The sequence below is a fragment of the Arachis stenosperma genome, chromosome 9 (genome assembly GCF_014773155.1).
Source record: "Arachis stenosperma cultivar V10309 chromosome 9, arast.V10309.gnm1.PFL2, whole genome shotgun sequence".
NCBI lineage: Eukaryota > Viridiplantae > Streptophyta > Magnoliopsida > Fabales > Fabaceae > Arachis > Arachis stenosperma.
In genome coordinates this window covers 20,979,458-21,005,045 of record NC_080385.1, presented here as the reverse complement: position 1 = coordinate 21,005,045, position 25,588 = coordinate 20,979,458, and the positions used below count along the sequence as shown (strand labels likewise).

At 31.3% G+C, this 25,588-nt stretch overlaps 3 protein-coding genes across 4 annotated transcripts; 2 read left to right on the top strand and 1 right to left on the bottom strand.

Annotated features, from left to right (window-relative positions):
* Positions 1 to 723: 723 nt before the first annotated feature.
* LOC130948107 (protein SLOW WALKER 2) lies at positions 724 to 11,170 on the top strand. Of its 2 annotated transcripts, none has more exons than XM_057876819.1 (17): positions 724 to 967; positions 3,689 to 4,410; positions 4,506 to 4,581; positions 4,694 to 4,813; positions 5,180 to 5,255; positions 5,800 to 5,868; positions 6,001 to 6,081; positions 6,660 to 6,731; positions 7,080 to 7,172; positions 7,328 to 7,462; positions 7,591 to 7,674; positions 7,789 to 7,932; positions 8,026 to 8,115; positions 8,244 to 8,326; positions 9,000 to 9,401; positions 9,626 to 9,848; positions 10,385 to 11,170. In XM_057876819.1, exons 2-17 carry the CDS (start codon positions 3,729 to 3,731, stop codon positions 11,012 to 11,014), a joined length of 3,060 nt encoding a protein of 1,019 aa, XP_057732802.1. In that variant the 5' UTR covers positions 724 to 967; positions 3,689 to 3,728; the 3' UTR covers positions 11,015 to 11,170. The 2 variants fall into 2 exon arrangements, with proteins under 2 accessions (XP_057732802.1, XP_057732803.1); XM_057876820.1 differs by having other exon boundaries at positions 769 to 1,059.
* Positions 11,171 to 11,230: 60 nt separating this feature from the next.
* On the bottom strand, positions 11,231 to 12,304 carry LOC130948108 (17.4 kDa class III heat shock protein). Its single transcript, XM_057876821.1, has 2 exons — positions 11,933 to 12,304; positions 11,231 to 11,604 (listed from the first exon to the last, which is right to left on the bottom strand). The coding sequence occupies exons 1-2, from the start codon at positions 12,131 to 12,133 to the stop codon at positions 11,347 to 11,349; spliced, it is 459 nt and encodes a 152-aa protein (XP_057732804.1). The 5' UTR covers positions 12,134 to 12,304; the 3' UTR covers positions 11,231 to 11,346.
* Positions 12,305 to 23,942: 11,638 nt separating this feature from the next.
* On the top strand, positions 23,943 to 24,931 carry LOC130948175 (auxin-responsive protein SAUR78). The gene has a single exon (XM_057876891.1). It carries the CDS (start codon positions 24,225 to 24,227, stop codon positions 24,612 to 24,614), a length of 390 nt encoding a protein of 129 aa, XP_057732874.1. The 5' UTR covers positions 23,943 to 24,224; the 3' UTR covers positions 24,615 to 24,931.
* The last annotated feature ends 657 nt before the right edge of the window (positions 24,932 to 25,588 follow it).

Here is a 25,588-nt window from a genome sequence, read left to right as displayed (position 1 = left end):
GCATCTTTATATCTCTTTCCTAGTTTCATAATTATTTTTATTAAAATCAAATAGATTAGTTAATAATTAATATTACACCATATTTGTTAGAAAACACAAGTTTAAGACAAAACGTATTATCTTTTTGAATGCTTGTATGGGAGAAGTTTTAAATCTCCAACAATTATTTCATATGATAAAATTCACTTAGAAAAATATAATAAATACTCACCAAATTCTAAAATTAAAGCATAATCATGAATCAATACTAATAACACAAAATATATAAGTTACATACAAATAACACAAAATATTATATATTAGTCTAAAGTCTTATTACTTATACTTCTTAAATACAAAATAATAATTTTGAAATATGTATCCTCGTCGAATCAGACTGGGTGATCCGAATTATACCCCGAACCCAATTGAAGTATTCTTCTAAGTGTTGTTTTTTGTTCCCGGATCAAACCCAAACCACTTCGGATCCGGGCCAATATATGCAAAAATACTTTAGATTCAAACCGGATTTTTGGACCAAATCAGATCATGTACACTGCTACTGTCTGGCAAAAAACCAGTCGAATCGACAATTAACGAATAGCCAAAACCGGCCAATTTTTTAAAGGGTTTTGGTGTAGTATATCCCTCCAAACGGCGCCGTTTTACAGCTTAAGAAAAAAAAAAAGAAGAAAAAACCCTAAACCCCAACGCAGCCCAGCCCCACTCCTCTCCTCTCTCAAACTGAAAAGTGAAAGTTTAAAATTGAAAGAACAAAGAACCCTAGCCCCCCAGCCCCCAGCCCCCAGCCCCCAGCCCAGGTCGCCGTTTGTTTGCCGTTTGTTTGCCGTTCACGTTCGCGTTCTTCGCCGTTCACCGTTCGAGTTCGCATTCTTGTTCGTCTGGAAGCCACGTTGCTCTGCTTCAAACACTGCGACCAACCCGCGTGCTCCACCTAGCCGTCGAACTCCTCTCTTTTGTCGCCGCCGTGAGTTCCCTAAACCCGCCACCAGACAATACACTCACACAACACCAATACTCTGCCTCAAACTCTGCAACTTCTGATTTCTATTACAATAAGTAACTATTTGATTTGGTAGTGGTTTGGATTATTTCATAGATTGAATTAAAGTTACAATAGTTATGTTCTCTTCTCTATCTCATTGATATTAAGCTTTGAATTCTCTTGTTTTGTTTTAATTTTACCGCACTCAACATATTTGATGAAATGTTTTAACCATATTTCTGGTTGGTTTTATAATTTCTAGCTTTTAGAAACTTAGTAAGTTGATTGCATGTGAAATTAGAATAATTGGATCTTAGTAATTATGAAATTTTAGCTGCACAAATAGCATCTTTGCAGAAAACATATTAGCATGATGATTCCACTTGCATTAGTGTTCTTTTGGTAAATTTTTAACTGTTATTGTGAATTTGTTAATTTGCTAATTGTTCTTGTGTTGTTGTTCTGTTGTTCTTCTGTTACTTTTAATTTTTTTGTTTTTGTTGTGATTTTCTGTTCTTGATTTAAGCTGTGATTGAAGGTTCTTTGGTTTTGGTATTCTTCACTTTCCTGTAAGCTTAGCTTTTAATTCTTTGAGCATACACGGATCAAATCATTGTTTTCAGCAATGGTGATTTTTAGATTTTTTTTTTGGTTGCTTTGTTTTAAATGTTCCTATTGTTGTTGTGTTTTTGCTGTGATTTAAATGTTCTTTTGATTCTTTTTTTTTTTCGAATGCCCAGTCAGTACTTGGTTGATTGGTTTTGCTCACTGATTGTATTTGATGATAAATTTTAAATTGATAACTCTATTACTGCTTTACTGTCTGTTTCTGTAGTTAAATTTTATTGAAGTTTCTTGAATTTGCACTGCCTATGTTATTGATTCACTGTTCCTTCATTGCTTTTTTTTTTGTTGTTAATCATTGTGATGAGCTTTGTTAAAATTGGGTTGAAAACTACTAATCTTTCTTCATTTTTCACTGTTCTAACGTTTGTTCTTATTAAAAGATTTGCAATTGGTGATCTTTTGATTTATTATATGCTTCATGTTTTCATTGTTCTGTTCTTATGAAGAAAAAATTTGCAATTAGTGAATGTTTTGATTGTTTTGTTATATAAACAAAATTCTGTTTTCATTGTTTGGTTGCACTGTCCCTATTCTTGATCTCCGCCGACTTGCTACCCCTCCTCCGTGTTGGATTCTTTTTGTTTCAGGCTTTGTTGTGTTTTTGTTTCAGCCTCTGTTGTGTTGTGTGTTTGTTTCGGGCTCTGTTGTGTGTTTATTGTGCAACACTATCATTTTTTGTTTTACTTCTTGACTTAGCTACATTAAGACAATATTCTCTATGTTTAACTTCTGCATTGTAATTCAATCCAGCTATTTTTAATGGAAGTATAATTATGTTAATTGTCCACAAATTTGCAGCAAGTTATTGCATACTTTGATGATTAATTACATTTAGTTGGTGATATTTTACGTAGGGTTTTAAATTTGAAAGATATTTAGGATGTTTATTTATAATTTATTTATTATTTTATTATGGAATGGTTTTTCTGGTTGAATCACGGTTAGACCGGTTGGACCAGTAAACCAATGAACCAGTGACTAAAACAGTTTGATGATCGGTCCGGTTTTCAGAACCTTGATTTCCAGTTCTCACATGCATCTCTGAATATTTTCATGATTTGGTTGTAATAAATCAAAATAATTAAATTGGCAATTTCAGTACTTTTCTTTCCTGCCATCATTGCTGGCACGATCCAAGCAGCTTCAGAATTACAATCGTTGGTTTAAGTTTCAGTTGCTTTGAAAGTTGTGGCCACATTTGATTCATCTTAGTTGGTGCTATTTATGTTGATAATAAGCACCATTATTACACCTTTGCTTTTTGCATACAAGGTTCTACTACAGTCAACTTAATGATATGGTTTCTGCTGCATTTTATAATGATTTATTTCTCATACTGAAAGTTTAGTCCATATATTTTGTTTAAATATGTGTTTTCTGCTAGAAGTTGTAAGATATCATTCTCAAGAGCTATTTGTACCTGCTCTAAGGAAATTATCCTATAATTCTTAAAGGTTTATATGGGATATCTTTGTGGCATCAATGCATTTCCTTGCATCTGATATAAATTATTGTGTTTTGTTTGGAACAGGCATTGGTGTATCTTCAATTTATTTTTGCTTGTTCAATTCTGAGTTGGAGTTGGGTTTAGTTGTGAGTTGCTGGGTTTAATTCTGAGTTGCTGAGTTAATAATACTGATTTTGTTGATGTTTGCTTATTCTGAATTGCTGATTTTCTGAAATAATGATGATGTTGTTGTTGATATGTTGTTGGCTTGTTGCTGATTTTCTGATGATTACTGATTAGTGATGATTAGTGCTTGTGTTTAGTTAAAAATTTGGTTGTTAATGTTTTTTTTTTTTGTGGTAGAACATTATGTGAAATTGTGAAATTTTGAATGTTATAAGTTCAGAAATTATTGAATTTAAATATTTGAAATTATATATTGAATTTTTAATTAATATTTAATTAAACCGGTCGAACCATTGAACTAGTGAACCAGTTACCATACCGGTTCATTGATCGGTTCGGCCTCGCAACCTTGGTTAATATAACTGGAAGTGAGTTTCACCCCAATTTTATTGGATGTCCCCGAAGGGACTGTGACGACTTACGACTAATCTCTTTTCTCCCAGCTTTGTGCCTTCCATAATTTTCATCGCTGCACATGCAACAATGTCGAAGTCCAATTCCAAGAACAAGAAGCTCTCCAAGGAGCCACAGGACTTAGAACTCATCAAATCCGACGTAGCCTCATTCGCCTCTTCCCTTGGCTTGTCCACTTCCCAATCCTATTCCGGTTTCAACGACGTTGATTTCCGCAAGCCAAACAAGGCCCCAAAGAAGGATAAGAAGCAACGCGAAACCGCCACCAAACCACTGCAGCAGAACAACCAAGTACCGAGCACCAAGGAAACAAGTAGAAGCAATGGCCACCATGACAAGGCAAACCCGAAACCCAAACCCCCGGTTTTGTCACTGGAAGACGGGAACAAGGAGAGAGGGTTCAACAGGTTCAAGAACCTTCCGAAGCTTCCTCTGGTGAAGGCGAGTGCGTTGGGAGTGTGGTTCGAGGACGCTGCTGAGCTGGAAGCGAAGGTGGTTGGGGAAGGGAAGAAGGTGGAGGTGAAGGATTTGGAAGAGTGGCGGGGGTTTGTGGAGAAGAAGAGAGAATTGGGTGAGAGGTTGATGGTGCAGTACGCGCAGGACTATGAGTTGACGAGAGGGCAGAGCAGTGATATCAAGATGCTGGTGTCTACACAGAGGTCTGGAACTGCTGCGGACAAGGTCTCTGCTTTCTCTGTGTTAGTTGGAGACAACCCTGTTGCAAACCTCCGCTCAATTGATGCACTTTTAGGTCAACTTTTTCATTGATTATTCCAGCTTGATTATTTTTCCCACTCCATATGTGTGTGAAAGCTTAGATTTTATGAAATTTATTCTTTCTTTTAGGAATGGTGACATCCAAGGTTGGGAAGCGCCATGCTTTGACAGGGTTTGAAGCACTTCAAGAATTATTCATTGCGAGGTCTGTGTTTCCCCAATTTTGTCATAGAAAACTTAACAAAAGAACTTCTTTATGGGACAATGTCCAGTTTACATATAACTGAAACATATACCTTGTATATTTTGTCTGGCAGCTTATTACCGGATCGAAAATTGAAGACCTTGATACAGCGGCCATTAAATCATGTTCCTGAAACCAAAGATGGATATTCCCTTCTACTGTTCTGGTATTGGGAGGAATGTTTGAAGCAGAGGTATGCCTCACCACACTTTATCAATTGTCTTCCGATTAAAGTTATTTTATTTGACTCGGCAAATGCATATTATGAATTGCATTTTTTTGTTTCCTATTCTAGCATCTACAGAGTAAGAATAATTAGATTCTATATGACCGTTTCCATAGAACTCTAGCCCGCTGCTGACAGAGAAGTGCAGGAAGAATGAGTTGTTAATGCTGAATACCTAACTGTCAAAACTTGCCCATATGACTACTGTCCTTTGTGTTTATTAACATTTTGATTGAGGAATCATACGATTGTACCTTTTCATTCAGTGGTGTTCAATTTCCTGACCACCAAAGCTGTTTTGTTATTGATGCATTTTATAGCTTGATGTCATAGATATGAAAGATTTGTTGTTGCACTTGAAGAAGCATCACGAGACATGCTACCGGCTCTTAAAAACAAGGCACTAAAGGTTGGCATTTTGCTCTCACAGTCACACTTCGACTCTTTTTTATTGCTTTTTAAATTATTATTCATATTACATACAAGTGACTATGTTATAATTATATAATATAGAATATGTTTGATGTTATCTTCAAGCTATTACACTTAAAAATGTGCTTTGAGACTATTTCGGCTTGGTTTGGTAAGGAGGAGCTTTTCAAAGTTGACATGTGTTTATCAAAATTAAAAGAGTTTAATATTACCTCTTACATTAATAAATATCCAAATTTACTCTTATATTTATATCTATTATAGTTTTTTTAAATTTTAAATGCTATTTTACCAAATACAATTGTTGTTGCTTGTGTTTATTAAAAGCCATTTTTAGTTTGATTTACCAAACAGATGCTACAATTTTTTGAAATCTATCTTTCAAAAGTTATTTACGAGAAACTTTTTTCCAAAAGATGCTGTTACGCTTAAAAATGTGCTTTTAGACTATTTGAATGTACACATATCTCAATTGATTTACTTATCAAATATTTGGTTGGTGCTTTTCCTTCTTTTTGCAGAGCATATATATGCTGTTGAGTAGGAAGTCAGAGCAAGAGTGCAAACTACTTTCTGCTCTTGTTAATAAAGTGGGTAATTCATGCCTATCTGAATTGAACATGTTCAATATTCATTCAATGTTCTCACTTTAGTTGGTTTGCTGTAACTACCAGATGCTGTTGCTAAGTGTTTTTTTCCCTCTTAACTTTGAATTTTAACAGCTTGGGGATCCGGATAATAGGGCCGCATCCAATGCTGACTATCACTTGTCAAACCTGTTGTCTGACCACCCAAATATGAAGGTATGGACAATTATCAGCATTTACTATAAACATTTTCCTACATCGTTTTGGAAGTACCATTGTCAATGTTCTGTGCTTGAGCAAATATTAGTAGGACAGATATTCTTGAAAAGAAAATTAAATTTAGGTCAAGTAAAATCTCTCTTGTCATTATGTCAGGAGAGAGAGGAAAAGGGTGGGGGGGGGGGGGGGGGGGGGGGGGGGGGGTGGGGGGTTGGCTTTTGCTTGGGATTCAATCTCCATTTTCTGATTAGTCATGGCTTATCCATCCTGTCATTACAATTTACATATGACAAGGTGCTTCCTTGGGGGTGGGGGTTTTGTTGTTTGGGGGGGAGTATATGCTTGAAGAAAAAATGATTGCACGGTCCATATGATTTCCTTTTGCATGTTCATTTTCTTGATTAAGAAAATGGATTATTTATGTTTCAGGGTCCTTGCCTTTTGGTAATGATATTTAGACCCCCTTTGATTTCTTTTCTCTTCCTTTTTCATATATTTTCTTTGGTCCTTGATTATTAGTGTGAATGTGTGATTGTATAAGCTAATTTTATTTTATTTTTAATGTTTCCATACAGGCCGTGGTTATTGACGAGGTGGATACTTTTCTCTTTCGGCCCCATTTAGGACCACGTTCACAGTACCATGCTGTATGCCCTAAACTTTGTTAGTGTTTTGTGCATATAATTTAATATTTCCCTCTTACATATTAGACTCAAAGAATCACAAGTTTTACTTTTTGTCTGTCCTATCATGTTTTGAAATTTATGGCTAACAATTCCTGACTTCAGTATATTTCAGACTTATTTTATTTTTGTGTTTTATTATGTTAAACGACAATATTCTGTATTGCAAGACTTAATCTTTTGATGTCACTTTTCAGTAGTATCATAAGTTAGCCCTTCAATTTTTCAATTGAAAAACTGACTCCACAAATCCATCCAGAAATGGTCATTGTTTGACTGAGTCTGATTGATTTTTCTTGACTATGTTTTCAGGTTAACTTCTTAAGCCAAATCCGTCTAACAAATAGAGGAGATGGACCAAAAGTGGCAAAACGTCTAATAGATGTTTATTTTGCGCTGTTTAAGGTACCAGTTTTACCAAGGAAACAAGTGTTATTGGTTTCCTTTCCCCCGACACGCCAAAAAAAAAAAAAGAAAAATTTGACAATATGCATTTTCCCTACACAGTTAGGAAAAAGGTAAAATTGAATAAGAAAAATATTCACATTAGAAATCTTCAGGTATTAATCTCAAGTGCAAGCAGCAATCAAAAGCTTGATAAAAGCAGCAAGGCAAATCCAAAAGAGCAAAAATCAAAAAGTACACCTGAATCACATGCTGAGTTGGACTCCCGGCTTCTTTCAGCACTCCTAACTGTAAGCATGTTACTGTAATTTTCAAGAACTGACATTGATTAATGATTGTGAAATTCTTTTTAGTTTTTTTTTTTATGTTGTTTTTACTTGCTCAAAGTCTTTCAAATTTCTGCTTGATTTTCTTGCAGGGAGTGAATAGGGCATTTCCTTATGTATCAAGCACTGAAGTTGATGACATTGTTGATGTTCAAACCCCAATTCTTTTCCGGTTGGTAAGTATATTCGAAGGTCTGCAATATTTCGCTGACAGATGTTGCAAGAGCATTTGTCATGAGTCATGACCTTATTTTGATTCTTGGATATTGATAAAAGCTGAAAACCTGCAGGTTCATTCAAAAAATTTTAACGTAGGAGTTCAAGCACTGATGCTTCTCGATAAAATCACATCCAAGAATCAGATAGCCAGTGATCGATTTTACCGTGCATTGTACTCTAAACTTCTGCTTCCAGCTGCCATGAATACATCCAAGGCAATTAAAGATGTTTTTCTTGTTTTATTTATTATATTCCTCTGCTATTCTTAACTTCTCTGTATTTCTAAGTTCTAACTAGCTCGATTTCAGGCAGAAATGTTTGTTGGACTTCTTCTAAGAGCAATGAAAAGAGATGTAAATTTAAAGCGTGTGGCTGCCTTTTCTAAACGTCTATTGCAGGTAATCATTGAACTGCCTTTTTGTCTATTTCTCTTAAATCTTAATATCTAGAGTAACATGAATCAAGTTTCTGATTTTTTCTTTTATTTCTATTTCTATTTTTATTTATTTATTTATTTTCGCTTCAGGTTGCACTTCAGATGCCACCGCAATATGCCTGTGCATGCCTTTTTCTTCTGTCCGAACTCCTTAAAGCCAGACCACCTCTATGGTAAGGCTAGTTGTTTTTTGGTGTATGCCATTTTTATTTGTCACATTTAAATTGGACGTAGTTAGCCGACCCCACTTAGTGGGACAAGACTTTGTTGTTGTTGTATTTAAATTGGACGTAGTTGCTAGTGAGAAAATTTTCAGCGACTTGTATCAAATGCTTTAAGATCAGACATTCCTTCATTGTGTGTTTGATGCTGATAATTACAGCAATTGAATAATCCGGTCAACATTCTAATTTGAAGACAGTATCAACTAGTATAAAAGTGATGTTTGTTTGTGATCTTTAGAAAGTGATTATATAACTTTGCTTTTTCTATGTTGTTGTAAAAGCTGAAAACTGTTTTTTCTTACGTTTTCCTCAGAAGCTGAGACTGATTCTTTTAGACTTCAAATAAAATTATTTATTGAAGTGATTTATTTTTGCTGGAAAAACCGAAAAAGCTAAAAGCAAATGCAAAGTACTGTCTTGACAACTACTTCACGTTATGAAAAATAGGTAGCTCAATGCACAAGCATCCCGCTTTAACTACTGCTTTGTTATGTTTGCCATAAATTGCATACTACGTGAGTACGCTCGTCTTTCTAGTCAATTCTGGATAAGTTTATTATAGAATTTACTATCTACTCTTTTGATCCCCAAAAAAAAATCATGTTCATATTTTGTCTTTTAGGAACATGGTGTTGCAGAATGAATCTATTGATGACGAACTTGAACACTTTGAAGATGTTATAGAAGAAATTGATAATGAACCTAGCACCGTATCAAAAAAACAAGCTGATAATATTACCCTTGTTCAGAATGGAGATGATGAAAATAATGATAGTGATTCTTCAGAAGGCAAAGACGATCTTCCAGCATCTTCTGAGGACGACGATGATTCAGATGGTGCTTCAGAGGAGGATGCAGATTTTTTTCTTGCGAAGGATGAACCGAGTATCAAAAAACCGAAGTCTGCATCCAAAAATAAATCAAAATCTGCATCTGATGATGAAGGACAGCAATCTAAGGTATCTGCCAAGAAGTCTTTACTGCCTGGAGGCTATGACCCACGACACCGAGAACCTTCTTATTGGTAATTTGCTATATTTTCTTCCACATTGGTCCTCATCTTGAATATCATAAATTTAGAAGAGATTCTGGTATTTCTTTTGTTATAAACACCAGGTTCTAAGATGAGCTGCACATCATGTATAATGTTTTGTACTCCTGACTACAAAATTATTTCAACTGCGCTTTTTTCCCTTGTATTCATATCCATTTGTAGCGCCTCTAATGTTGCTTTGTACACTGCTGCAGCAATGCAGACCGGGTAAGTTGGTGGGAGTTAATGGTACTTGCTTCGCACGCACACCCTTCAGTTTCCACCATGGCCAGAACTCTTCTTTCCGGGGCAAACGTTGTCTACAATGGAAACCCATTAAGTGACCTAAATCTCTCAGCTTTCCTTGACAAATTCATGGAGAAGAAACCGAAACAGAGCTCATGGCATGGTGGTTCCCAGATTGAACCTACTAAACAGGTAATAACTCATTTATGTTTTTGCCTCTTCCACAAAATGGTTTTTGAGCTTATGGCCAATCCTGCATCATTCTGATTTAGCTAGCTAACTTTACGTAATTTTTGTTTTGAAAGAAAGTAATGTTAAGAAACCAATTTGTTTTTTCAACTATTATCAGCTATTTTTCTTTAAAATTTATTTTATTTATTTTAAATTTTAGATTTTAAATCATAAATTTTTAATCTTAAATTTTAAATTACACCCTCTAATTCCTAAATCTACCAAAAATTGAAAAACTTGTATGCAGTTGTTTTCATGTAAAATTGATAGTCGAGAATAAATGACAATTTAGTTAAATCTGATAAATCATCAAACAGTTTTCAAATATCAACTTCTCAGGTCATGTACAAAGGTCATCTACAAGTAAGTCTTTACCTTGAAAAAAAAAAAAAAAACTAAAATTAAAAAAAGAAAAGGTTAACCTACGGTGACTACCTACGTTGATTCCCTATCTCCTATACTTTTCTCCAAAAAAACTTCTGAACTTTGTTTTGCAGATGGACATTAACAACCACTTGATTGGCAAAGAAATTCTTTCACTCGCCGAAGAAGATGTGCCCCCAGAAGATCTCGTCTTCCACAAATTCTATACAAACAAAATGAGCTCTAAACCGAAGAAGAAGAAAAAGAAGTCAGCTGATGATGAGGATGCTGACTTCTTTGACGATGACGAGGAGGTTGAAGGTGGGGATGAGAGCGATAATGAAGAGATCGAGAATCTCTTGGATACTGCTGAACCGGACAGTTATGATTATGATGATTTAGACAATGTCGCTAAAGAGGAAGACGATGACTTGATTGGTGATGCCGATATAGCGTCGGATATGTCAGGAGGAGAGGACGACGTCATTGATGATGATGTCGGAGAGGCTGATTATGCCATTGATGACGACGACGACGACATTAAGATTGGAGATATTGACGATGGCTCGGATATTGATTTTGATGAGGATGAAGATGAAGTCGACAAAAGAAAACAAAAACGAAAACGCAAGAGTGAAAAGGCATCTCCATTTGCAAGTTACGAAGAGTATGAGCATCTAATGGAAGAGGATGGTGACGAGAGTCATAGGACACGGGAAAAACCCGCCGGAAAAAAACACAAGTCCAAAAAGAGTAAAAAATAGACTCATTGCATTGTTCTGATTTTACATTGATGCTTGGTAGCGTCGTTAGCACACATGAACCACAATACCAGTTTTGCATGCTATGCTTTTGTAACGTCATATCAAAATTGTGTGTATCGTTAACTATAAAATGAATTGATTTTAGATTTAGTTTTATACCAGCGTCATAATTTCATTAACATTTTCATAACGTGGAAACCAGTACATAAATACTAGCGTCACTGCCAACTAAGCAAACCATAAGAACAAACCTAGAGAGGAGGGGAAAGGAGTAAGAACAATCAATAAACAAAATATTCCAAGTCCAAGCTTCTGCATCTACCACCTATTCTTCAAGCAATGGCAATTTCAACTGTTTTAGATTTCGGTGGTGGAGGGTGTTTCTCAACAGTAACAGTAAGAACCCCGTTCTCACACTTGGCTGTGATAGCGGAGGGGTTAGCGTTCTCAGGCAGACGAAACTTCCTTTGCAATTTGTGTGGTGCTCTCCTCTCCAGCCTCAGGTACTTGCAGCCTTCGCCGTCACCGTCTTCACGTTTCCTTTTCCCGTTGCTCCTAATAACAAGTGCGTTCTCATCTTCCACGGTTACCTGCATAGTTCAGTTTGCTAACATTTTTATTTTTCAACTAATTTTTTAAAATTATAAAAACATATTTTTAATAAATTAAATTTAAAAATATTATAATAAATACTAGTATAAAAATAATATTATATTATTTTTTATAAAATTATATTAAATTTTTTAATTCTGATTTAAACTTAAATTAACTTTTGAAAGACTTTCTTTAAAAATACTTCTAACTTTCAAAAATTGAAAACACAAACCGCATCAATTTTTTAATTTATCCAAACCTAACTAACATTTCATTATTAACGCCTCTTAAGAAATCAATGACATCTATGAAGAACATAAGTACCTGAATTTCAGATTTGGAGAGACCCGGAACATCCATGAAGAACACATACTCTTTGGGATTGTCCAAAATATCCACTGGAATGTTTGAAACTACTCTGCCCTCTCGAGTGTGGTCATGGCTATGATGAGAAGAAGGGAACAACATTTTTTCCACTGTCTCTGGTAAACTGAACAGATCGAACGAGTCAACAATACTCGCCATCTTTACAAATTATCACTCCGAACAGAAATTTTTATGCGGGTTCTTTTTGCTCTCTCAGAAATTGAGTCGAGAAGATTTTTGGATGGGTTTATTGTTTATATAATGAGATTGTGAGAAAGGGAAAAGGAGTAAGGAAAGTTCGAGAGTGGTGAAGCAAACATTCTGGAAGGATCGTTTGGATATCTGGTTACACGTGGAGCTCTCCGGAAAATTGTGGAAGCTCGATTGCGCTTCGTGTTTTTATCATACGTGTCTTAATCTTAAAAAAAATTTCCCATCGCTATCCCTCTCAGTTCGACGGATGCATTTACGTACCATCAAATTCGACGAATGATGCAAAATTGATGTATTTTTAAAAAAATTGAAAAGTCAAGTGTTAATTTATTTTATTAAGGATTTTTGCATATTTTTATTAATGAATATGTGTATTTAAAAGTTAAAAAACAAGCCATTTGCATTATTGTATTAGAGGCAATTCTATTAACAAAAAGAAATTTATTTTTAATAGTGGAAGTTGATAATTAAATTTTTATCAAACATTTAATTGGCTTTGCATAAAATAGAATAAGTCACATTCACACAGCTGCAGCATGCAAGTGCACTTTTTATTCAACCATTTTTAGCCACGACCCAACGATTTTATTTCTCAGCGGGTCAGTTGTGACAAATCACATTGTAGCCAAGGTTAATTTAGTGGTCAAATTTATACTTGGCTATGGCTTCGTATATAGAGTATCATATTCCACTCTTTTAGAGAGGAATACGTGATCATTTTCCTATAATAAGATAACTTTTAGTTTTTTTCCTACTTTTAAATTTCAATATCTCATACAACAAAAATTGGTGACGAAAAGTTTACAAACAAAAATTAGACCAAGAGTTGCATTTATTTTTTTTTTTTTTGGACTGGCAGTTGCATTTATTAACGATAAATGAAAAAGAAATATGTTTTCGGACCGTAAATGAAAAGATATCATGGGCTGCTGCTGCATCTACACTTTGGGCTTGTTGGGATTCCGCTTTGATATGATATGCAGATAACATTGTACGAAACCCATGACAGAAAACATCATTGTACCCAGAAATAGATAGAATCTCAGTTATTTTTTTCGGGACCAAAAACAACGATTTTTATCAATAAATCCTTAAAAAAAGCAGGAAACTTAACCATTTTGTCATTTTTGACTATTTCAATCGAATTTGAATTCTCTAAATTTTGAATTTTATTTTAAAAAATAAAGTGTGATTTTTCATCATTTAATTCATAGGTAGAAACAAGAAAAAATATGGAAAAAAAACTATTTAAGTGTGGGAGATCACACTTTACCTTCTAAAGTAAAATTCAAAATTTAAAAAATCCAAATTCATTTCAATCATACTTAGGACAAAAGTAATCCAGACTGAAACAAAAACTAATATAGTAATAAGAAACGGCACAATAAAATTACTATATAGACCCAAAAACAAAAAAGATAGTATTAACAACGGGCCAACTCTAAACCCCTAAATAAAAATCTAATTCGCGACGAATTAGTTTTTAGCCTACAAACTAAAAAATATAATAAACAAAAGAAAATATTACATACAAATAGCATACCTACTACTTTGCTGATAATAAAAAGATCCAGGCAAATTAATATTTATTTGGTCACATTTCAGTCAAGTTTATATCCTAAGGGCAAGAAATACTTCAAATTAAAAAAATAACATAATAGACTAATGACAAATTCTTAAATAAAAATTAGATTTTTAATGGATTAATTTTTAGTCTCTCAGATTGGAGTAGATTGTGAGAAACAAATAATAATAATAATAATAATAATAATAATAATAATAATAATAATATAACGACAGAAGAAGATCATCATTGTAGTAATATTCATACAAAAATCAGCACGAGGAAAATTTAAGGAAATGTGTAAATTACAACTATGCATGTCTGTTATAGACATATAATCACTAGGAAGGAAGATTTGCTACTTAAATACACGCAACAGAATCACTATGGCCATGGTGTTTGATACTTTGTCCCCTAATCAATTCTGAAACCACATAGATGCTCTGATAAATATTATGTATCTGAATCTTATTATATGCTCTTGGTGATAGCTTAATTAAGATAAGTTTCTTATTGGAACGACTAGGGTGCCACGATGGACAGAGAAACCAACATGTGACCAATAGATTTTTAAAAATAATTTTCAGTGGCCAATTTTATAGTACTTATAATTTGATATCTAATTTTTGAATAAAAAATTTGAAGATGATTAAAAAATACAAATCATAATTAACATCAATTAAATTTTGAAGTGTTAAGAGAAAGAATGATAAAATTCTCCGAAACATAAAGATTCCGCAAAAATTGCCCTAAATGAGAATTTGAAAATGAAAAATTTTCTTTGTGAAAATAGGGATGGAAACAAAATTCTTTCAAAGCAAACATGGAGATCCGAAAGGAGATTCTCGCCCTATCCCACTAATTTCGAATTATTAAATTTACTTAAATATTCTTAATAATTTATTTTTCATACAAATTTTTTAGTCATTTCACATACTATATATATATATAGTGCCGTCTATGGAGACTGATGCATATTGATGACTAAGGTGGCCATAACGTGTAAACCAATGCGGGAAGCACATCTATGACATTTGAACATAGTATCGAGGGTTAAATCCCGGTGTGCAGCTAGTGAGTGTGTCAATGAGAGGAGAAACAACTAATTAGTGGAAAAAAATAACTAATATTCCGGTATTTTTAATTTTTTCTCTTCGTAGTCGTTTACGTATTTTAACTTACTAGATTTGAAGAAAACGAAAAAATATTTTTTGGTGTCATGGATAGGAATAATTTCACTAACTTCCTCCCTTTCATCTCACTCAATGGTTCCTAATCCTAATCAAGATAACTAGGAACACTTCTTCTCAGTGAGGCGCTTTCTCTATCAATAACGGTGGCCGCTGTTAGATGACGGAATAAAGTAGAACGTTGGTGAGTCATTAAACGCTGCTGCTAGGGAAATGGGTTGCTCTTTGCTTATACCAATACTTCCTTTCTCGTTCTTCTCTATTGATCGGAGGAGATGAATGTTAGATTGTTTACTCTGGATCTTACAGTTGGATGATTCTACCTTTCTTCAATTTTCTGTTAGATGATTCTACCTTTCTCCTGGTGCTCGAAATTTTGCCGACAGTAGTATACCTCTGCTTTTAATTGGCACCATAATCTTCTCATCAATCTCTATGCGCTCTTCACGAATCCAGACGTAATACTGGCCAAGGAATCAAAAAATAATTGTTTTCACATTTTTTTTTCTTTTTTTTAATTTTTTAGAGACTTATCTTTCGTTGACATTATTTTTGTCCATATAATCTAAAATCCACATGAAATAATCAATTTTTCGAATTCAAAATGATTATATTGTCAATGTGGTAAAATCTAGCAAGTTACAAGTTACCATACTTACCTACATTTAATCTTCTTCAATGCTGACATTAAAAACTTCTAATGCTTAAATAGGTATGTTATATGTCATTTACCAATTTATCGGTCAAAGCACAACCACCTTTAGCCATAACAATCCTAGTCACCATAGAACTCACCTATATATATATATATATATATATATATATATATATATATATATATATATATATATAATCCTAATTTTAAAAGTGTCTTCATTTTTTTCTATAACATTAACATTGTGCTGTCCCACTCTCCAGTCACTCTAGAAGGCCAAAACTTGCAAATTTCAATCTCTCATAGTCACAACCATACTTATTGCCACTCCTGCTTAGTACTCATCATGTCGTCACCCTCTCACCGCCTCTGTTTTCGATCGTGGCGTCCTTTTCCCTTTTCACCGCTGCGTGATTGTGTCCTTATATGTTATAATAATATTTTTTGATTCATTGCTTTTAATTTTTCATTAGAATTTTCGTATAAATGATCAATATAAGAAGATGGATAATGAGACCCCCCAGAAAATAAAAATTCACAGAAAATAGAGATGGAAAACAATATTTTTTTACGGTGGGAATTCAGGTGGGACAAAGAACAAATTTAGAGGCGGGAATGGAGAGCGAAAAGATATCCCCCACTCCCACCTTCATTCTCATCGTGTCCCATTGCCATCCTTAGTCAAAAGAAGTAAACATCATTAATCTCCTTTAAAATCCTTGCTTCCTTTTCTTTGTTCTTGAATACAGGCATTCTTTTGTCCTAATTTCTCAACTTTTTTCTTAAAAAATATTGTTAAAATAATTTTTTAATATTTTTATAATATTTTTATTTTTATTTTTTAAATTAAAAATTATTTTTAAACGTTTAAATAATGTTATGTTGATTTTATTAATATTTTTTAAATGTTACTAAAATTGTATAATTTAATGTATATCCCATACCTATAAGAAATTACACCTAATCTTTAATAGTTGTATATGAATTAGCTGTTTATGCAGCATTTTTATTTTATGCGATAACCTAATCACATTAATCTACTTTTGTTCCACTAGTTTTTGTACCACCAAGCATTTTTTTTATCTTTTAAAATTATTTTTATAAATAATTAAATCTTTCAAGTATATTTTGATGGTCAACCCTTCCAAAAAAAACTTTTGATAAACTAAGCTACTTGATTGTTCATTTAGGTTCTAAGTTTAACCTTAATACTGTCTTTCCAAGCATTATTATATGACAAACTATTTGGGAATTTTTTAAAAATAAAAATAAAAAGTACCATTTGGGTATTATCATGGAAGTGGATATTGTCGAATTTCTTTTTTTTTTAATATTAAATTATTAGGTATGAAATTTTCAAAAATAATTTCAATTTGTGTTATGTATTACCATTTGGGTATTACCATTTGGGTCTTGTATCTTATACTAGTGAGGTATCCATTTCTTAGTTGGATGAGTATTAAGAGTGAAGAATTAGGTACTAGCATAGCCAAATCAGGTTAGAACTTGATAAGAAAAGATTGTGTCCAGTGGCAAAGTTAGATGAAATATTAGAGAGGGGAAAAAATTATTTACACAATAAAATAAGATTAAAATAAAATTTTAAAAGAGACTAAACTAAAATTTACATATAATTTACATGTAAAAAATTAAAATTTGGAGAGAGCCGTTGCCCCCCTTTCTCTCCATGTAGCTCTGCCCCTGATTGTGTCAATCCTATAGAATTGGTGTATGTAATACTTTAACTATAGTGAAAATTTCACTATTGTTGTGGTGGAGACTGGATGTAGGTTGCATTATAGTATCAGCTTCTCTCTTCCTTTCTCTGTTCTATTTTCTGATATTTATGAGACAAAATAAAATTTTCTCATAAATTTTTAGCTGCTGAATTCGAACAGAATTCAAGTAAAAATTTATAAGTTAAGCCATATTTCCTTAAAATAAAAGAAGGTCATAGATTCAACCCCTCTTCTCTAAGCCTTTTACAAAGTTTATATACATTATTGTGAATTTTTATAAAATATCAATGACATTTTGTACTATCATCATAACAATATAAAATATTAAAATTATCCATACATAAAAAATTTAGTTGGATGTTGTCATCTTCAAATTAATAATATCACCTCCAATTGAAAAATACTATTTTAGATACAAAGCCTATCTATAACAAAATCTTATCACATTGAAAGTGATATTATCAATTTTTTAGTGGTAATAACCATTCCCTATCATTTTCAAAAATCAAATTTAAAGTATTAATATGTTCCCAAAATTGCAATTCTCTTGCCTCCCACACCTAACTCAAGTCTTGATTTAATTGTGTCTGTTAATTAGCTTCCCAATCAGCATTGATGCTCGGTTTAATTATGTTGCTAAGTTAGTGCTCTGTTCAATAATATGGTTGAACTGACAATGATTTTGACATTTTGTACGCTACATTATTTCATGCACATGATTTACAATTAGCAAATCCAAACATAATCTTAAAATTTAATGCATTTCACATTGTATACAACATGGTCCAAGACCCCAAAAAAATTAATCTCGTCTTGGATCCCCATCACAATCTCTCTAAGCACATGATCAGCTATGTGATACAGTGATACTGTGATAGTGTTCTAAAGATTTGGGACCATTTTTATTTATGAAGGCATCATTTTTTAACCACTTCAGCTCAGTTATACTTATACCTATCATATTATTACACATTACAATATATGGTTTGATGCAAATGAAATAATTATGGGTCAATTTTTTTGGTATATTTCTTTATGGGTTTTTTCCCCCTTTTTTTTTTCTTTTTAAAATGAAACATAGAGAAAAGGAACTTGGAATATTTTCATGGCCAAAAATGCACAAAACGTATGAAATTCTAATCCACATATTTATTATTATTTTTTAGATCAATTGTATTATAAGCTTGACCCAAATAAAGAAAAAAGATTTTGAGGTAGTTTATACATAATTGATACTTTTTTGGCATTGCCGTAAAAAATATTAATTATCTAAAAGACAACCTCAAATAAATCTACAACTACATAAAAAGACCAATAAATCTAGTTACATTTAACGAAATATTTATCATTATATATTTTTATATATGACAATCTTACATTCTAAACCCTAAATATAAAACGTGTGCTACATGTACACTAAAATTAGCTACTAAAGTCAGTCACCAGTATAAAATACATATTAGAATACAAATACACATTAAAAATAAATTAAGTCACACGTGTATTTATACACAAATACATTGATAACTGATTTTAGTGGCTAATTTTAATGTACAAATAATATTTTTTGAAAAAAAACAATGTGTCCAATTAAGTAGTAATAAAATGCAGTTGTTCCTAACAATTTGGACTCCAATAATTAATTCGCAATGAATGGTAGTATTTCAATAAAACATTCTAAACCCTAAATATAAAACGGAAGAAAAATAATGTGTCCAATTAAGTAGTGATAAAATGCAGTTGTTCCTAACAATTTGGATTCCAATAATTAATTCACAATGAATGGTAGTATTTCAATAAAAACTTGTGTTGGTACATTATTTATGGAAGATTTAGTTAATATGTACTCTTAAGATACATGATTAATAAAATTATTGATTAAGAGAGTTTTTATAAAAAAATATCTAAAACTAAAATTTTTAATATATTTATTATGCACAAATTATAGTAAATTATTTAAAAAAATTTATTACTAATAACCTTAACTTGTGCGCATATGACATATCTTAACTAAATCCATTTAGGTTTTAGGAATTTACTTTTGTATGAACAGAGAAAATCTCTCACATTTGTGTTATAAGTTGCAAGAAAAGGTTAAAATTTAAGAGCGGCAGCTTAGTCAGCGGGAATTGGAAGCGTTAGTTGGACCACTGACGGCTGCAATGCATTGCGAACACCAAATGGATTTTGCTTCTTTGCTCAGAGCCTCTTGTTTGTTTTGTTTTTCATTTTCATTTTTCATTTTTCACCTTGACCCATTGTGTTATGTTTTGGACCACACTAACAAGACCCACACATTAGACATTACTCATGACTCATGACTCATGACACATCCAAATTTATGTTTCCCCTTCAGAAACTCTGCATATGCTAGTATTAGGATTATGCCTTATTCATTAATCATGTGTAATTTTAACACTAAAATACTTATTGACGTCAAATCAGATCATATTACTACTCAAAGATTTGTGACATCTATTTACTCTATTTTAAAGAACAAAAATAATATTTTGTATGTCAAAATCAGCCACTAATATATATGTTATTTAATTTATTTTAATATATATTTTATATTAATAATTAATTTTAGTAGCTATTTTTGATATGCATCTAATATAATTATTTACGAAATATAGGTGAGATGATGAGTTTATTATTGTTGTAGATGTATTTTGCATCTATTGAGTCTTTGTTGGAAAAATGGTATATCACATGTATTATTTGAGAAACTAATTAGATATTTATTTGAGAACCAAATTGATGTCACATATATATGTTTGAAGGACTAATTAGCTAATAAGTTAGTCTGATTTCAAAAGGTTAAATACGTTTTTGCTGATATATTATAGTTAATGATTTGGGGTTTTAATTAAGTTATTTATTCATGAATTTATTTTTTATAAATATTTGACAAACAATAATAAATTAAATCAGTACAAAGTAACTCAAAATTATTTTATTTTATATTTTTATTATTATTTATCTTATTTTATATTTTTTAATCGAAATAATTGGATAATACAAAATGGGATAAGTGTATAATTATAAATATTATATATAATAAAATTATAAATGTTAAATTAAATAAAATAATTTTAGTTTATTGTCTTTTTAGTATAACCCCTTTTTTTTTCTTTTGTGATTTAGGTCTAAAAATTTTGATAAGTAAAGTACTCCTCACCATCTTATTAGAGATATAATACTTATGCTTTTTATATATGGTTAGTGTGAAATTGATTTGTATATCAAATTTCATTTTCTTTTAGAAAATAAATATATACAAGAACCAAAAGTCTAATAGTTAATCTTACGCGACCAACGAACTATAATTCAAATGACATAATTTCTTCATACTTACCTAAAAGTCACGAGTTCGAGTCTCACTCCTAACGTCAACAACAACTAAGGATATTTTTCATGTATGGAACTTATAATAAGAAATTGAATTTGTAGTAGTCATTTCAGATTGAATTTCTAGAACTTGACAAAGTCCATAATTGGAGTTGTTAGGGTGCTGTGAGAGATGAGGTTCCTTGGCCCCATATGCATTTAGAACCTAGCTAATGGTACCTCTGTACCTAAAACAAAGCTGGTAATAAAGCATATACAAGTAAAAGGACAAGTTGTGGGCACCATCTCTTCATAGTTTGTAAGGGCCTAAAGCCTCATGAATAATAAGCCAAATACTGGCCACAACCCAGTTTGGTAGTTACTTCTGCAAAAACGTCTTTTCGTAAAGATGATATTACAAACTGTTAAATAGTTAAATTACACGTGTATGATTAAACATGTTAAATTATTTAACGGTTTATAATATCATTTTTATATGAAAATGTTTGTACAGAAGTAGTTGCTTTTGAGTTCATGTTCTCTTTTTATAAATTTTTTAGTTTTGGTATTAAAAGTATTTTATAAATATAAAAATTATTTTTATTGTACAGAACATAATATATAAAAAAATGATAAAAACATCTTTCTTTGTTTGAGTACTAGCTCATATGCTAATCTTGCTGGCTTTGTTTACCAACCAATGCAACACCTTAATTTGTTGGTCTTTCACTATCCCATTCACAGGAAACACAGCTTAACAACCAAGTTGCATTGGGATTGGTGTATCTTAACTTTTTAATTAAAAGTTTTGTATTTGACTCAATGAACATATATAAAAAGAATTCTTGTTGAAAATTTTCCATAGTTAAATTTCTAGTATTGAGATTTACTTAGATAATAGTAATTTAATTTCTTTAGGATAAACAAATGCAAAAATTCAATAGAACATCTATATAGGGTTATTAAGTTTTTGCTTCTGTTTATATATATAAATAAAAGAACAAGAGAATAAAATAAGAAGGTCCAACAAAGAATCATTTTTTTATTTGATATTTTTCTAGTATCCTCATCATGTTCTATTTTGCAATGCTGTAGTGCTAAGATTTTCAGGGCCTACTTTACAACAGATGATCCTTGAAAGAGTATGGTGTTGTCTTGTCTACAATGTCATTCTATTTTATATGCTTTACTCCATTATGAGATTATCATCTATAATAATCATAATACTAATATTTATTTCATTGTAGGAAGATAGAAGCTATACTATTCTCTTACACACACCAGTTTTATATATTGTTAATTAAGGTTATTTTACCAACCAATTTGGGTTTGGATAAATGATTAGTTCGTTTGTTTATTTAAGTTATTTAAATGAGTGTTAGTAGTTTGATTATGTCTTATGTATTATGGAACAAATCTTTAAATGAAATTCTGTAAAAAAAATAAAAAATTCTGTAAAAAAATAAAAAATTAAAGCTATTTACCATCTCAGTCAATCTTATGTAACTAATGGTATTAATTTATAATGTTTGATAAACTTAATTATTGTTACCATCTCAATCAATCCTATGTAACTATTGATATTAATTTATAATGTTTGATAAACTTAAAGGAGAATGTTAGGAGGAGAATGACTTTGTTGAATAATATGAACAATTACCAATCAAATAAAAATACACTATACTTTCAATTTAATCCTCTAAATTTTAATATTAAAATAACCATTCATACACTAGTAAAATGAACATCCAATATATCTATTGTTTACATTGTTTAATATTTTCATTATTTACCTATACTTTTCCTAAACTTAAATACTGTTACAGATCTATTTCATGACAAATATATTTCACAACAAGAAAAATGTATATTAGAAGAGAAAATGCATTTTTTTTTAATTAAATTTTAACAGCAGTTCTACAAGTCCATTAGATTTTATCATTTTGGATTATCAATTAGTCAATATTAGTATTTTTTTATATAATTTCAAATAAAGTCCAAATATAATGTAGTGTTAAAATTTAAACCAAATGCTGACTAGATTTAATTTGTTGGAATCTACTGGCTTTTGAGACTTTTTTTTCATTTTAAATCATAAATTCTAAATTATAAATTCGGATCATATAAAAATAAATTGTTCATTGAAAATATTGGTTAATACTAATAAAAATTATTGCTTCCAACATTTTTATAGAAATAACAGAAAAAATAGACTTTTATATAGAAAAATAAAATTTAACATGTATTACGCAACTAACTGTTGGAGATTTTATTTTATTCTATTTAATTTTATATTTTGTTCACTAAAACCCATATTCTTTCCCTTGCTCCTTGCATGAACCGTACATGTAATGTAATAGTAAATAGTAATATACTACTAATATATATATTCATCTCTCTCTCTCTCTATATATATATATGTTATTTAGGTGAGAACATGATACGTAAGAAATTAACATGATAATAGCTTTTAACATCTGACATTTAACGATCATCAATTATATAATATTGTTGGACATTTTTCATCAATAAAAACATGACTGTAGAGCGACAGGAGAAGAGCGGTAAAGAGAAAAGAGAAAGACAGGTTAATTCTTTCTATATATATATTAAAATCAAATAGTTCCATCAATATATCTGATTTTATTATTTAGAGAAACACAATTAATCCAATTTAATTTTTGGAGGGTTCTCAAATAACAACAAAATTATTTTTTCATATTAAATTTTTTAAATTTTTAATCATAAATTTTTAATTTTAAATCTTAATTATAAACTCAAATATTAAAAGTTTATTAGTCTTGACTAACTAAGTTATTTTTCTATGCTTTTTTGCTAAAATAAGAGAAATAAATATTTTATAATAATCATCAATCATAATTATTCAAAATACACATAGTTCTTATGTTCACTTTAATATATTTGTTAAAATTGGTTATTTATTTAAGAATTTAATTTTAATATACTAATAGTATAAAATATTTTATACAGTCATATAATTATCTTCATTTTTTTAAATAATTATTTATGCAGTTAATGTAAAAAAATAATTATTTTTATTAATATGATATTATATAATTAAATATAAATATATTAAAATTAAATTCTTGATTTAATGTGTCTGACTGTTACTTTTAATTTTTTTACACAGGCTACAAAATTTGTGGCTATTTGCACAAGAAAGAAATCACATGGTCCTCGAGGTTGGGGGTGGCAACAAAAACAAGGGGCACGCATGTAAAAGCACAAAAGAGGAAAAGAGAGAGACGATTGTCAGTTTGCAAAACCTTCCTAATCCCAATAAGGGAAAGGAAAACCTCAAAAAAAAAAGAGCAACTGGGTTTGCCGAATTTCCAACCGAAATAAAATGAATGAAAAATATCTCATTCTTAGCTGTGCTCTAAACCGTGGGCCATGCACGTGTTCCACCATTCCTCACTAACTTCAATTCTTCTCTTTATATAAACCGAACCTCCCCTCACACCTTCCTTCACATCCCAAACACAAAACCAGAAAACACACTCATTCACTTCACTCACGCATTTCATCAAACACCTTCATGGCGAAAGTGGGAAAACTAACGAAGATCAAGTCAGCGATCAAAAGGTGGCCGTCACTGAGCAAGCTGAGCCGCAACAACAGCTGCGTCTCCGCCGCCAGCTGCGACTCAAACCACGGCGGCGCATCTTCCAAGGAACAGAACGTTGTGTACGTTGGCAGATCGCGGAGGAGGTACCTCGTGAACTCCGAGATCATAGATCACCCGGTGTTCCAGGAGCTGGTGGACAGGTCCAACAGCAACAATAATAGTAATGGTGGCTGCCATGGCGGAATAGTTGTTTCTTGTGAGGTGGTTCTGTTTGAGCACTTGCTTTGGATGCTTGAGAGTGCTGAGACTCAGTTGGGGTCCATGGATGAGCTGGTTGAGTTCTACACTTGTGCATGCTGAGACAATGAGAGAGAGAGAGAAAGCTAAGCAACAACTACTGCATAATTAATTAATTAACTGACTTTTATTATTATTATTATTATTATTATTATTGTGATGAGAGAAGAGGAGAGTCCGGGAAAAGAAAAGAGAAAAAGAGATTTACAATGCTGAGTTAGTTGATTAATTGGTTTTGCACTTTTGCTCATTGATCATTGTTATGTATAAATGTTATCCAAGTGAATATAACATACAAAAATATTTCAAAACTGTTGCATGTACATCAAAGCTTCTTATTAATTAAATTAGTTATTATGTTTTTTTTTATTTATACATATTATTTTACATGTATTTTTAACAAAATTATTAATAATTATCGTAATTATATTTATTAAAGTATAATAATCAAATTTAAAATAGATAAATAATCAAATACTTTGATAAAAACATAACAAAAGAAATTTATTTAGATTAAATATATATTCCTATATAATAGCTAATTAATAGTTATTTTTTTAGTATATATCTACCAAAATTACAAAAATATTATGCGTACAATAAGTTACTATATATTCGCATATTCGTATATAAATATATACGTTGTTTAACTCATATTCAATATATATTTTATATTAGTAGCTATTTTTAGTATATATCTAATATAGTTGTGTTCATACCCTTTGAAGTTATGAGTTAAAAAGATCAAAAAATCGAATACCCTAACTTAAGTGTTGTCAAAATTAGGTCAAGAGGGTATGCAACTTGTAAGAAACTTCGATATTTAAATTAGTAATATTTTTAGGTGTTAGTAGAGATTAGAGTTTATTTGTTCGGTTCCTTTTCTTTTATTCTTTTTTTTTTTTTTGCGAGTAACGATTTAGAGACATTTACTACTCTTAACGTCTGTTTTAATGTTATAATTTTAACAATTTTATGAGATCACGACTTTATTAATCTTAACTATATATCTGTTAACTAATAACATAGCATTCTTA